Raw genomic sequence first — 15,037 nt, 5'->3', positions numbered from 1 at the left:
GGACGAAGTCACGGGCGGCCTCTAGTCTACAATAATTACTAAGTTTAGCATCTGCTTACCTCGTATATAAGCCGTGATTTATAATTGTATGTGTTAGTTTATGAATATATATTATTATAATACTTAACTGTGTAATGATAGCTAGCATAATCAATATCTTTCAATTCCATCAAAGCTAATATCGGTTGGCCGTCCCTAAGAAACGTGAGTCTTATACGCTGCAATCACACTAAAATGTACCTAAATTGGGAACTGTATTTTATTAATACGATAGCAGAACAGTTTACATTGAACAAACAATATAAACACCCGATTTAGGCTGCTCCAGCTACGGTTCAGTCGATCAAGTCAGTGAGATTGCGAGATATGATACTTAACATTTTAGAAAGAGCCCCTCTTTGGACATTTTGGACGTAATTTTTGTTCTTCACGTATTTAGTCAGTCTTTTTAATGTTTCCTGCACACCATTTCAAAGGGTATAAGCTGTAGCAGTGTTTAGTGAATTTGAAGAACCTAAGTATAGAATCTCAGGCGACACATCGTCGCATCGGTGTAACACACACCCAAACTCGTAATATACGCAAGCAAAGATCTAAGATAACAGCCTATATAGCCTATTTTTCTCTCATCCACCCCAAAGGAGCGGCCACCACTCTTTCTAGAATATTTATTAGTCCAACCTTTCTTTTTGTGACTTGATTTAGACCCTTCCCTGTTATCTTAATTGGCTAAGTTCCCCTGAGATTCTCCACTGATTCTTCACTGATCTGTTTTCACGCACTTTTTTTAGTTATTTTATCGCAAATTGAAAAGGTAAATAGGTTCCATTAGGAGTAATGAAATTTAGGTTTCTTTTATTATTTTGCTTCTTGATATTTTATGTATTCCTGGTATAACAAATTGCTTGCGATTCGAAGAACATGTTTTTATTTAGACGGTTAAGAAAATAGATAAAATGAGGGCTTGAAATATTAATTTTACTTTTGAAGCTAAGGATTTTATGCGTACTATGAATAGAAGCTACGGTTTATTAATACTGTCTAGACATGGAAAGTTACGTCTTTATATTGACGGTAATAACAGTTGATGAGTACTTAGGTATTAAACTGAGTAATTTCTCTGTTCATTTGAGGCCTTAAAAAATATGAAGCGGCGATAAAAAAAGGTTTATGGGGCCATGCACAGTAGGCACACATACATAGTAAGGACACATATGTTGATAGAATCACGCCTTTTTCCTACGGCGGCAGGAAATCAAAGTAAGTAATTCGATATTTTATTTAATACTATGTTATTATCCATTGGTTTAAAGAAAAGATCGCCATCAAAAATGTCAAAAAAGCTTTTACATACTATAATAATAAACATCATATGAACTAATACAATTTCAAAATTAATTGAAAGTAACAAAACACCGTATAACCCATTGGAACTTACACGGCTATATTTGTAAGACAGTAGAAATATAAACTGAATAAATACGTACAGTTCAGAGAACACAAGTTAATTCGTACACAAAACAAATCCTTTCGTTGTACTGATTCATAATTTATGTGTATCCGCTAATCGCTCAGTCCGCATTCATCCGCAGTTAATCGTGCGGTTACCCACTAATTAGATATTTTAATACTAAAGCAAGCTTTATTAGTTTTGTACGTTTCATTGGATTTAAATATCATCCGCTTAGGTAAAAAAAAAAACTAAAAATGTATCGTTTTATAGGCACTTAGCCAATAGTCGGTAAATTTATAATGTTATGCTGAAACCAGCAACCTGCCTAAGGTTAAACGACAAGATGTAAGTAGTTTGATACATCATACTAATATTTCACCATGTCCGGTATATGACAATAGGCTCGCCCTTTATTACATGGGACTGGCAGTATTTCATATACCTACACTTTCAGGTATAATAGGCGCAGTCGGGTAACTAAATTACAGATGTAGTTTCTTCATTCTATACGTCTAACACGTATGAATTATTTATCTATCACTAAAGCTTTATGTATCTTCGTAACATTTATTTTTCTCCCCATCAATTCATAAGAACCTATACGTACAAAGTTGACTTGTTGACGTTTTCCAATTTGATTCATCCGCGTACATTATTTATTCTTCACATGTCATGTTATCGAGTTGCTCCCTCCCTTGAGGGCCGATTGAGAATGGATGGCCAATGTTTTTGATATATACGCTCACGTCTTTCGCTTGAAAACAAAACAAACATGTTTATTTTAATATCAAGAGTTTGCACAAGGGATTAGGCAAGAATTTATTAATACACCTACGTTTTCCTGTTATATTTGATCCCAGGAAGTGGTGGTAAGTAATTTGGTTTTTGGGACGGTAAAGAACGGTAAAGAAATGTTGTCTGTTACATGAATAATGTTAAGGTTTTCCATCAGCATAATAAATTATTTATTTAAAAGGTAACACTGACAATGCAATAGCGATAGCTTTTTGGGTATTTAAGAATGATTATGTGCTTAGTATTATTTAAGTGTCGTGTGTTTATTATAATAACAGACATTGAATATGTACCCATTGTAATGAATTGCTATGGGTTCGTCTCCTATTGCGTGGAGCTGACTTTGTATCAGCATAAAAATGGATCTGTGGGCGTGTATATTTCAGAGCAGAGGATTAAAAAAAAATCACGGGTAAATAAAACAACAATATACGATTGGTAAGTGTACTTATTCTGCCATTACAAAATACTTAACATAAAATTACATAATTAAACTAAATAATATCACATATCATCAACGACGTGTCTAACGAGAAACATTTTAAAAATGTTCAATACTTTTTTGGTCAATTCGTTTAAAACCAATCACAGACTTAAATAATAATCTCCTGCTGTAAGTAATAATACTTGCAATGAAGTAGACAATCAATATGATGAATATCAGTAAGTACGTTTCAATAAACAGAATCAACTTACAATAAAGAATAACACAGACGTAACTCAAGGCAAGTATCGTAAAAATGTCATAAACATTGAATAAATGGCAAGTAATTTCAAGCAAGATGACTCCAAAATTGACTCCAGTGAAGATTGGCGTAGTTTAACTACACCCAATTTTAATAAAACTGAAAATTCTGAGACTGCATCTCGTAAATTTAATAATAATATACCCTCACATGAAGTCAAACTCGTTTATGATGTTTTTACAGCGCTCCTAATTGAAAAAGATCACTTTAATATTTCCTTTTATAGTAATTTCTAAAGCGTTGCACCAACGTCTCAATATTAAATTTCTAATGATTTATAAACACGACAATTACGAATTGAATTGGATAAAGTTGCATCTTATTATACTACTACTACTACCGTCATCGACAAACTAGGCACTAAAAAGTGGACAGCTCGAAAAATCATTAAAGCCATTTACAGTTTCTACAATATTTTCAATATTATCTTTATTCGTATCAGCTACTGTATGTTCTCTTTACATTAAAAGAAAACTAACAACGACTAATATTTAGAAATAAATAAAATTCAAGTAAGTACATATTCAAATTGTGAGTTCGTATACAGAAATTCTAAACACGAACAACAACCTTAAAATTTAAACGTCATACTATGATAGGAAATTTAATATTAATAACGATATACTTAGTAGTAAGACTGCAACGCTAGAAGCATCGGTTTTAGTACTTGCTGATGTAGAATTATTGTTGATAACAACAACAGGCCACCAATGTGATATAGAAAGAAAATCATTATCACTCTTTGGTTTCTCAGTAGTAGCATGCTCTAACATATTATCTGGCAAGTAACTTCCACATGAAGGGAAATCCCTAGGCACTGGAGCCATATCTTTATGCTCACCAACTTTGAAAACTAGAGCCATACCAATTTCTACATGGAATTCTATATGACAATGGAACAACCAATATCCGGGATTGTCTGCTTTGAATCTGATAACTGTGTAACCTCCATCGGGTACAGTAACCGTGTCTTTAATAGGAGCATTCTTAAGATTCCTTTTCAAAAGACCGGCTTTGTCGTAAGCTTTGATTTCATCAATAGTGATTTCTTTAGCTAGACGTCTGAGACCGACTACTCTGAAACTATGTCCATGTAGATGGAAGGGATGGTTAGCGTCAAAAGTGACACCTTCGTCAACAATGATGATTTCAACGACTGAGTTGAGTTTGACGGAGAGAACGTGGGAACATTCGCAGTAACTTTCTAGGCAGGATTCGTCTATACTTGAGGCGTTACAGAAGTTGTCTGGAGACGGCCGGGCAGTGAGGAGAGGACTTGAAGGCAACTTCATGCTGATGTGGTTCAGTTGCGGTGTGTACAGACGGTTTAGTTTATGTGGAACTGTGAACAAAATAAAATTGTGGTTGAATTGGCGTGTCGAAATATTAATTTTGATTCGAATTTTTTGTTGTTTTGATCGATAAATAAATAATTATCATAATTCATTGGTATTGTTTTCCATCATCAACAACAAATAAATACAAACTTAATAATTTAATTCCTTGATTTCTTTCAAAGTTCGAAAGAAAATTTCCCATTAATCTTCGAGTCCGATGAATGACATTAATTAAGAATGTCTTTATTTATTTGATCGCAAAATTTGTTAGAACATCATAATTCGTTTAATTGAGCCAAGGTTTTATTAATTGATGTCATTCGAGTCTTAAAGTAGTTATCTTGTTTTAGATAAGTTATTACAGCAATAAGTTTGTATTACCCAATAAAATTAGCTTTAAAACTAAACATTTATTGGTACTACTAAAATATTACACAATTTAATATTTAACATAATGATTACTTATTCAAATAACGTTTATGAAATTCTGACGTGAATTTTAAACCATCGTAAAACTAAAAAAATATTCCTTTTTTTCAAGCCTGTATGGTCTGCCCCGTAGCGTGATTCCCTGCGAGATTATCTGTAGTCAATATTATGGAGTAACGAGAGTTTGACACATAAAATATTACTGCAAAAATTGTTTCTACCGCGCCCGGTAGAGGCGCTGATCAGTTTTTCATACAACATTTCTCGTCGATAGTCGATTGAGTTAGAGAAATACACTAGAGTGCAGTTCAGGAATGCTAAAATTTTCACTCACCTTGGTAATATCCATAATAAGGCGACCGATGGAAGTGGGAGTTGTTCTTTGCGTAGAAATCGTACGCCACATAGAACTGGTAATCAGCCACTTCTTTCAAACTGTCGTCATAGCCTTCAATAGATCTCATCTCAGCAACACTTATAGTTTCATTCTCTTCTTCGCCTTTGTTCAACGCGTTCAATTGCTGTAAACAAAAGTTCACTAGTTGATTGACTGATTCAATTAATCAGAAAGAAAATTTTGCTTTTAATCGAGATTTTTCGAAACTTCTAGTTTTCTTTTTGTGTAAAGTGAGATTGAATTATCGAAAGAATTTTCAGTTAATAGTGTTCGAGAAACTGTGACGTGGTTTTTTTAAGATTAATTTTCGTCAGCTATTATGTATAAATCATTTCTATCGAGAACTTTACAAACATTTAAATGTCACGGATTTTTCTATTAAAACCAATTTTATAGAACTTTTGCATGAACTTAATGAGAGTTCGAATCAAACGCATGATTGGTGGATTTATTGAAGAGTTTTATTATATGTAGGTATAAAACGAATCATAAAATATAGATTTTAGGCATCTTTATACAAAAACATTTACAATTTTACATCATGCTATCTCGAGCCAGCAAAATTTATATCAGCGCAAATGTTCTCCAATATATTTCCCTCAGAGATCCGCACTAGGTAACTTTCGATCTTTAGATACTCGGGAATATTTTACTAGAACCACTACATTATTCTAATCTTCGTATGCAAAGCCTTTGCGCCTGATAGTGTCTGGCATTCGGCCAGCCGCTCACTACGGCGTCGTTACACCGAAGGGATAATTTTACCGGATCTGCAAGCTATTTGATTTTGCGACCTGCCTAATATCGTCGTTATGGCGATAAGGGGTTATCTTGTAGTTTTTTTGGATGCTACCACTTGGCGACGGCGAACGTATTGTCGGCTTCTTTGTGTCAAGAGCAAGGACGTCGCCTACTTAAAGACAATCTGTTTGTTCAAATGTAACAGCGGTTTCACTATCTTTTAGTAATGGTAGTTAGCATTTTTCTTTTAAGTATTTCAAACGTCATTATCTATATTTAAAGCTTTGTTTTTTAAGGGTTATATTATTATATGAATGGTGAAACGATACCTAAGATAGGTAGTAGGATAAAATATTCAAAAGTGCACTGTCTAAAGTTTATTTTAGACCTGTAGCTCAATTCTCTACTACTATCGACTACCGACAACCGATCTGTCATCGAGAAATTTTGTATGAAAATCTGATCAGCGCCTCTGACGGGTGTTGTAGGAAATATTTTTGCAGTACATTTTAAATGTCAAAATGTCGATAGCTAGCCGGTTGTCGGTAGTCGATAGTGGTACAGAATCGAGGTACTGCTTATTTGTTTTAATAAAAATGTTTCCAACATCATATCTGAAATTGTTAGATTTTGTATCTACTAACTTCTAATATGCATTTACTTATTTAAAACTTATAAAATAAAATAAATTTTAACCAGAATTATTGTAAAATTCTTGTAAATAGTTTAGCGTGTGTATGTTCAAAGCTTTAGGCTGCTATCTCAGTGCTCTAGTATTGATGATTGATGTTGCCGTAACTCTGTAGCGTGAACCGAGCCGGATGTGAATTGATAACATACTGGAGTTTCGATATTAATATCTGTTATTATAATATTATTATATAGAGATCATATTACTATGTAAATGTAAGAACGGTTTAAGGAACGTGAAATGAGATAACAATGAGTATATTTCTGCTCTCAATCTTTTACTAATTTACTTGAGTTGATAGTTTTATAGTTGATTATTTTAAGATGATAAAGTTTTATGCATCATCTCGTCTAAAAAATCTTAATGAATTTCATCAAGATTTTGTCTTCTCCATAAATAATAAATATTAAGACATTATGATGTAAGGAAGTATCAGAGTTGCATATAAAGTAGGTGGAAACCAAAGTAGCTACCCAGAGACCCAGCTATGAACAATTATATATCTAAAATAAACTTTGCATTTATGTCCTGCTACTGTCCAAGATCTTTCCCCCTAAATGAGAGGGATTAAGCATTAAGTCTTCAACGTATTGCAAATTAAAACTTAAAACGCTCTAATACAAAAGCGACATAGAATCAAGCATGCAAAATCAAGCTTGAACGTGTAATTCACAACTTAACGATTGAACAAAGCCGTATAGTGACGTCAGTTACAATTCAGTGCGGTTGCAGAGACGTCTAGAATTATTCCGCACAATTCCTGCGAATAACTTGCGCCTGACTGCTGAATTGCTAGAAGTGATACTGTTGGATACGATATTTGTTGTATATGTTATTGTTCATAGCAAATTGAGTTTTGTAATGGTCTTATGCCCTGGGATTATGAGTACTAGAATATAAGTATATAGCATAAGGTGGTAAGTATACGGTATAGTATAATCTTTTTTTATATTAGTCTTAAATTATATTATTATTAAACTCAAGGAAACCTCACAATTTCTTTCACATAGTTTTTTATAAGAATTAAGTTATATAAGCATAATTTATACGTTAGAAACAAGATTTTTTGGATCTTTACAGTTTTACAAAATATATCGTTAATATAAAATGATGTAGTAAGGTTACAATAAAATAAGCTGTACTTTAATTAATACTGAGATTTATTTTTGAGCCAATTAAGTCGAGACGAAGCCAATGATGTGCCAAAACATACATACTTAACTTTAGAAAACAAATAAAATGTTCAATATAAACTTATATACACACCAGTAGCGGTATCTTCCACAGCTGGTACATACTAACGAGTATCAAAAGATTGATATGTACTGCAAAAATAGTTCCTAAGGTAGCCGCTAGAGGCGCTGACAAGATGTTCGTACAAATTTTTCGATAACTGCGTCAAAGACGGTATAGAATTTTACTACAGCTTTAAAAAATCAATACAACTCAGCGAAAACAAATAAATCTTCAAAAGCTTTTTAGAGGTTCAATTTTGTAGATAATCAATTTAGTATTCCGTTCACTGCACTTTAAACTAAGACCTAAAGATCTATCACCCACTCTTATATTCAGGGCTCTTGCCATTATTCCTGCCAGTCCACTAAGGGGTAATGCGACAAGTTGGGCCACTAAATTATGAACTTTCCCCACTGAATCAGCTGCCACTACTTCTTAGAAAACTCCGGGACAGAGTAAAAAAGTCGCCCTTGAAGTTAGAAAGGGTTTACTTAATTAATGTTAGAGGGTGTTTACATTATGGGAGATCTGTTGTTTAAGCTTTTTTGTTCTTTAGTTTTTAGTGAGCAACAGCCGTGCGGATCGATCTTTAAGCTGATGGGTGACCATCCCATATATATCGAGTTTCTCCGTGTTTCGGAAGACACTTTAAATTGTGGGTCCCGGCTGTCATTTTCGAAGATCTTTGACAGTCGTTAATAGTGGTCAGAAGCTTGAAAGTCTGACAACCAGTCTTACCGAAGGGTATCGTGTTATATCCCAGGTAATTGGGTTGTGGAGGTCAGATAGGCAGTCGCTCCATGTAAAACACTGGTATCAATTTATTTGGTCAAAATATGGATAGCCAAAGGTGGTTTTACCTGCTGCCATTTGATTCGTATCACAATAGCTATTTCTATTTTTGTAGGCATGGCTTTTCCATTTCAAATTATGATCCGTCAATATATATTATAGACAGGTAGCGAGTCTAACAGGACAGATACGTCTCTAACGGGCATTGTAGGTACTATTTTTATAGTAGATTTAAATGGCAAATTCTCGATATTTGTTAATAAGGACTACCAATTGTGGAAAATAGGGCTTATTTTAGTGTCAAAAATATAATAATACGTTGACTATATAAGCTTATTTTACTGTAACGCGAAACATTTCTGTCATGCACAATGTATTTAGATCTCAATATTAGAAAAATACTGAACCTGTACAGTGTAAAGTATTACTTAACTAAAGGTCAAAATCAGACAATCTAGGGTATTCTGCCTTAGGAATTTCTAGCTGATTAAGTTGAAAATTTTAGCTCAACGTTAGATCTACAATCAGATGACTCAAAGAATTAACACAGGAACTCACTTTGATAATAACGTTCATATTAAATTATATTGTATTTAACGTCAGAATTTAATAACTTTATAATATTCTAACTTTAACTTCACTATAATTTGATTTGACATCTAAAATTTTTAAATACAATTACTGAATCAGTATGCAAAGTGCTAAATCAAATATTCGCTCAGAACTTTCAGTTCGTCTCATTTGTCTTTTGTTTATAGAGGCCGAATCCTCAGGCTGCAGAGGACTTTGATTCGATTCTCGACCATAAAATAATATTTCCATCTTTATTTTGAAAGCGAATCTGTGATGCATTGCACCTTTGAAGCAAATGTTTATTAAAAAAATATTGTATTGCTTTAATTTAAACAATAAATTTCTTTACGAGAATTGATTCTTTTTTTGTAAGCAAACAGTAATTTCTTAAAGTCAAAACATTCAATCAACGGAACAACTTTCGCACATTTAAGCAATAAAATCTTCTCATAATATTATTCAACATTCCTAAATAATATATACCAACCCGCCATAATAAATACAAGTTTATACGTATCTTTGATAACACTAGGAAACTGTCATATCATGATAAACCTAAAGAAAACGCCACTATCCCTTAGTGTTTTTATGTGCGTCAAGGGCACGATAGAAAACATCCTCGTATAAGAGAACCAATACACTTTTATAGGGTTACAATGTCACCTACGCCGGCAGTAAGTCCTTCACTGAATATACAATGAAATGATGATACCGTATAGAATTTATTATTTAAATATTTGCATGCAGGGACCATTTGGTAGGAAAGGGACGTTTATGGCTGCTGTTAAGAATATTTTTAGATGCTTAGATTCGGTGGATTTCAAGGTTGTGACCTTGGTTTCACGGGTGTTTGATGCCGTTACGTTACATCACATAGAAGTGCAAATAAATATTTGATTGAAGTTTACTTTTTATACTTATGTTTATTTTCATAATAATTTACTACATGCAGCCTATAGTTACAACGGCAAATATTTTTGATAAACTACTTCAATTTTAATTGGAGATATATTTTTCTGAGTATTTTTTTCAGTCTTAATGTAACCAGCAGTGATATAAAGCTCGTGGAAACGCAAATCCTTGCTCACTTTAATAATATTTAGTAATTTGTAACCTTGTTATAAAGACGTTTTGATCTCTTAAGAATTTGGGACAACGAAACGTAATTAATAACATTGCCAAATTCAATTTACTCTCACGACTAACTTAGTTGATTCTTTCAAAATTACAATTGAGTTTAACTAACACGTATTTTTAAAAACCTTCGAACCGAATCGGGAGCGATTCACTATTCCAAATTAGTTTTCACAACTTGGCCAGAACTTTTAACAACTGACCATTTTACAAAAGTTTTTAAATTGCCATAATTTTGTTGAAGTTATATGATTTAGTCAGTTATTAGTTGAAATATTGATTGGAGATTATATCTTATTTAAGCTTTGGTAAGAAGTTGCGGTATGAGAGTAGGGTCTTTCGACCTGAGTCTGCCTCGTGTCATCAATTATTATAAATGACGGAATTAAATAATAAATATCCACGTGGAACTAATTACGATTTGTTTACATTTGAGTAAATAAACTTTAGGATGAAGAGACAGTAATACAACAATGACAACCTGCCTCATTACGATTATATTCATGTCTTTGTACCATCAAACACGTAAAGAAGAAAAAAATAAATTTCGTTATTGGTGAATGAAATATATACATAAATGAAATTCAAAATGTTCGTAAAGCCTCGTCAAGATTGCTATGATTAATAAATAAAATACAGTCGAATTTAGAACCTGCTCCTTTTTTGAAGTCGGTTAACAAAAGTAAGAACAGAAGTTGCTTTGAAATTCAATCTCCTTCAGACCTATTGAAACGTCATAGTTTTTGTGGTTAAAGCACTGTGTACTTACCAATCCCTCATTATGAGCCTCGTACCAATCCGGATCACCGGCAGGTTCCACGTCCAATGCACCCTCATAATGCAGCACAGCTACTTGCTTTGCTTTCGTGAACCTGTCAAAAACAATACAAAAATTCAGTCAACCTACTATGTAATAATCAGGTCGATTTTCTCCCACAACCGTTATGAAATGATTCCTAGAGGCAACAGTGCCTCCAGGAATCATTCAGACTGCAGCATGATATAGTTAAATATTATACCGACACTACTTAACGTAGGATAAGGTCGGAAATATATCTTTCATTGTCATCGGCACCACCAATTAGCAACAAAATTGAAAGAACTTACACTTCATCACAGTCCATGAGGCCACGGAACCTGATCCAGTAGTTGTCAATCTCATTGTTCGCGTCCAGTATAAAGTCGTACCGCTCTCCAGCATACGTCACCAATGATGTTGCTGCAACAAAATCCACTTGTAAATAAAAAAGTACATGTGTAACTGTGTACATAAGTTTAATTGGCTGTGTGCTTATTTGTAACGTTATGAATTACTAAATTGCGAAACCGATTCCGATGGTATTGGGGTGTATTTCAATCAACATTACATTCTTTACGCTGTATTGAAAATGTATTTTAAATTCCACCGAATAGCTTGAGTCGCTCTCAAGCTGTGCTCTTAGCAACGCATTTGGCGGTTTCTTTTCATTTATATAAATTAAGAATAATGTTTGCTGTAACCTTCAGCTGCTTATTTCCATACCTGACAATAAAAGAGCATTAAAACACAGCTTGTATCCTCAAAAACCTCATTAAACCATTATATCTTTCACATGCAGCGACCGTTTAAACTAGAACCTTCTAACGTGATTTTAATGTTTTAGTATCAAAGCTTAACACCTCGCTCCGAGCGAGTATGGGATCATAACCCTCTTACTTGCAACTTATCGAACTTGTACCGCTAACGGATTTTAGATGGTCCTAACTACAGTCGAGGTTTAGTATATTGAAAATCTTGGAGGTGAAATTATTTTGTTATTTTTAACTTCCGACGCAAAAAGAAGGGTCCGATCCTAAACTAATTAAGCAAGCAACTTTAAGATTAAGTTTCTTTTATTATTTTTTACTTTTTAAAGGGAAATTAAGTTGTTGTGTCACGGTCTTTTTCATATTTAATTTAATTTTCAACATAAATAACATCATACCTGTTGTAAAAGTTGAAAAAGGGGTGTATGTAATAAACCAACGATTTAATATTGCTATATATCAGGCACGTTACTAAACTCCAGGATACAATTATGCGACCCAGGAATCGGACTCTATACGCTACTACCCACACTGATACAGATTACTTTAACCCTAAAAAGATAACCATATTTTGACTGCCACAAAAGATAACCATGCGCTTTAGAGGCGTACGATATATTAATATTTTTTTTTTAATGAACTAACTTAACTACAACTAACTAAAAAGCTAACTAAAAAGGACAGGTAGATACGCGCGCTCATTAGAAAGAGACAGCAATTTCAAACGGACGCGGGCGCCTCTGAGGCGTAGGTTATCTTTCTAGGGTTAAGTAAAAAATATCTTTTATAACTATTAATATAAATCCGAAAGTTTGTGATTAGCGGCTGTATGATAATATTTCAATAAATATTCTGAAATTGAGCATATTAAACTTGTTATTTGGACAGCTTATATTTAAGTATCTAATAAGCTTTCCAAAAAATATAGTGACAAGCAAATGTGTGAGAGCAACTATCAAAATTCCCACAGATAAATTAACCGAAGCTTATTCACTAGATTAAACTAGGTCAGGTTAAAACAAGACCTTATATAGTGTAGCCAAATATAATTGTTATTATTTACGTAATGGACACAAACATAAATATAATCCCGTTTTCCCCATTTCGAAACTTGATATCGGAATTGAAATCTAATAGTACTAGACTTCATATAGGACGGCAGGTGCAGTAATTGAACTGGAGTAATCAAGGCAAAGCAATAGAGCAACTGTAGTTTGTCTTAAGATCCGTGTTCTTGTGCATTGATTGTTAACTAAGATTGTAGGAGTTACGACGCTGTACCACAGAATAAGTAATAGTACTACCGTACAGAAGGTCCACTTCTGAACAAAAGTGAAGTTTAGGCATAAAAAATTACCTACACTAACGACTGCCATACGAAATTGAAACTTATCGCGCTGCGCGAGCGTTCATACTCCATTGGGTATCGCCGCGCGTCTCCGGTTTCACCGCCGGAACACAGGGTTATCACTAGTCGATATAAATATTAAAATAAATCAATAAAGAGAACAGTGTGTACCTATGCAAATACAATACTTCAAAACATGAAAAACCCATTAACCATTATAAAATAAAATTATAATTGTATTGCTGTCTGGCCATTAAATAAATATAGGTAGGTAGGTATTCCGTGGATTGCGCCGACGATATTAAAAAATGATATTTATATACCTATTTATTATATTATTATGATATTTTCGATTCCGTATTGTCTTTGTTCATGCACCCATAAACACTACAGTATCTTTTAGCTTTTTTACGGGATTTTTGTTGTTTAGTTGACATTTTTTTTTATTTAAACAGAAAACAGATTAATAAAATAGATAAGTGTAGCTAGCACTAAATCGCGCGACGCGGTGAGCGAGCGCGCCGAGTGGCAACCTACTGAGATAGGCCGCATATGCGGCCCGGCGGCCGATCATACTTACTCTGCGGAGTGGAACCCCCCTGGCTGTACTATAATTGTTAGATTTCGAATTATTGATTAATATCCATAGAAAAAATCATGTATATTTTAAATGCATGCATTTAACAAAAAAATCTACGCAATCATATTCTACAATTTCCAATACTGTCTCACTTCTGAGCAAGGATCTCCTAAATTGAGGAAATTGTTAGACCTTGAGTTCCTCACGCTGCTCATGTTCAGGTTGGAGACTTTGAATCCCTTTAAAAATGCGTGAAACAATTTTCAGGCGTGAAAATTTTCATCACGAGGTTTTCCTTCACCGTTGAAACAAGTGATCTGGGGGCACGGAAGTGCCCCCGCAAGTCGAGCAAAAAAAAGCGGCACGGCCGTAACATCCTTTTCTCGAAGCAATTCGGGCTATTTTTGACAACCCTATAATTTCGTTGTGGATAAAACAAGAAGCCTGGATTTTCAGCAACTAATCAGTCATTGTATAAACACGGTATATTTAAAATTTCAGTCAATTTGAACCAGTAGTTTAAGAATGACCACTTGTTAAAATTTTGAATTTTGTCACTCACTGATTCACTGACTCACTGACTCACTGACTCACCGATCATCAAAAGTCTAAGGTACTTCTAGCAGACTTTGAAGCTTAAAATTTAGAATACAAATAGGGTTTAGTGTCTTAATCATGGGAAAAATTTAATATTTTCTAATTTCGGTCCAGTTTTCCAAATACACTAACTGCAACAATAACTTTGTAATCTCATATAAATGTATAAGATTACAAGGTTACATTTGCAGTTAATGAATTATTATTACTGTAGAAAATAAAATAAATAGGTGTAAATAGGTACCTACTATATGAGGCATAACGGGAGGTGGTAAAGGGTGGGGAAGGGTGTTTAGCCCATGAAACTGAACAACATTCCCATAAGAAAATATGTTGAATTATGAAAAAAAAACGTCTTTCCATACAAATTGGACTTATGTTCGCTCTACAAAAAGAAGTGAGATGCCATCAAAAACATTCTGTAAAAACCTCAAGTCTCGCCGTAAAAAGTTGTGAGATCTATATAATACCAAGTCGATTAATATATTTGGTAATTACGTTGCGCAGTCTGATCTATTTATTTATATTTTTTTGCCTTACCACGATCGACTGGACTAATGGTCACGATCGACCGGTTGGCCACCCCTGGTCTATGTGAACGTCTAAGGATTACTCGTGTTCT

General features: G+C 33.8%; 1 protein-coding gene across 4 annotated transcripts in view; it reads right to left on the bottom strand.

The window, feature by feature from the left end:
• Positions 1-2,678: 2,678 nt before the first annotated feature.
• LOC142983100 (uncharacterized) overlaps positions 2,679-15,037 on the bottom strand; it is a 105,868-nt gene continuing 93,509 nt past the window's right edge. For all 4 annotated transcript variants that reach the window (XM_076129935.1, XM_076129934.1, XM_076129933.1 and 1 more), the window contains exons 8-11: positions 11,432-11,543; positions 11,094-11,196; positions 5,095-5,281; positions 2,679-4,336 (exon numbers count right to left, since the gene is read on the bottom strand). In XM_076129935.1, the coding sequence (XP_075986050.1) occupies positions 3,585-4,336; positions 5,095-5,281; positions 11,094-11,196; positions 11,432-11,543 (1,154 nt within the window). In that variant the 3' untranslated portion in view covers positions 2,679-3,584. The remainder of the gene's footprint in view (positions 4,337-5,094; positions 5,282-11,093; positions 11,197-11,431; positions 11,544-15,037) is intronic.

Source organism: Anticarsia gemmatalis, chromosome 23 (genome assembly GCF_050436995.1).
Source record: "Anticarsia gemmatalis isolate Benzon Research Colony breed Stoneville strain chromosome 23, ilAntGemm2 primary, whole genome shotgun sequence".
NCBI lineage: Eukaryota > Metazoa > Arthropoda > Insecta > Lepidoptera > Erebidae > Anticarsia > Anticarsia gemmatalis.
Note: the sequence above shows the minus strand (reverse complement) of the source record. Positions and strands in the feature narration are given on the sequence as shown.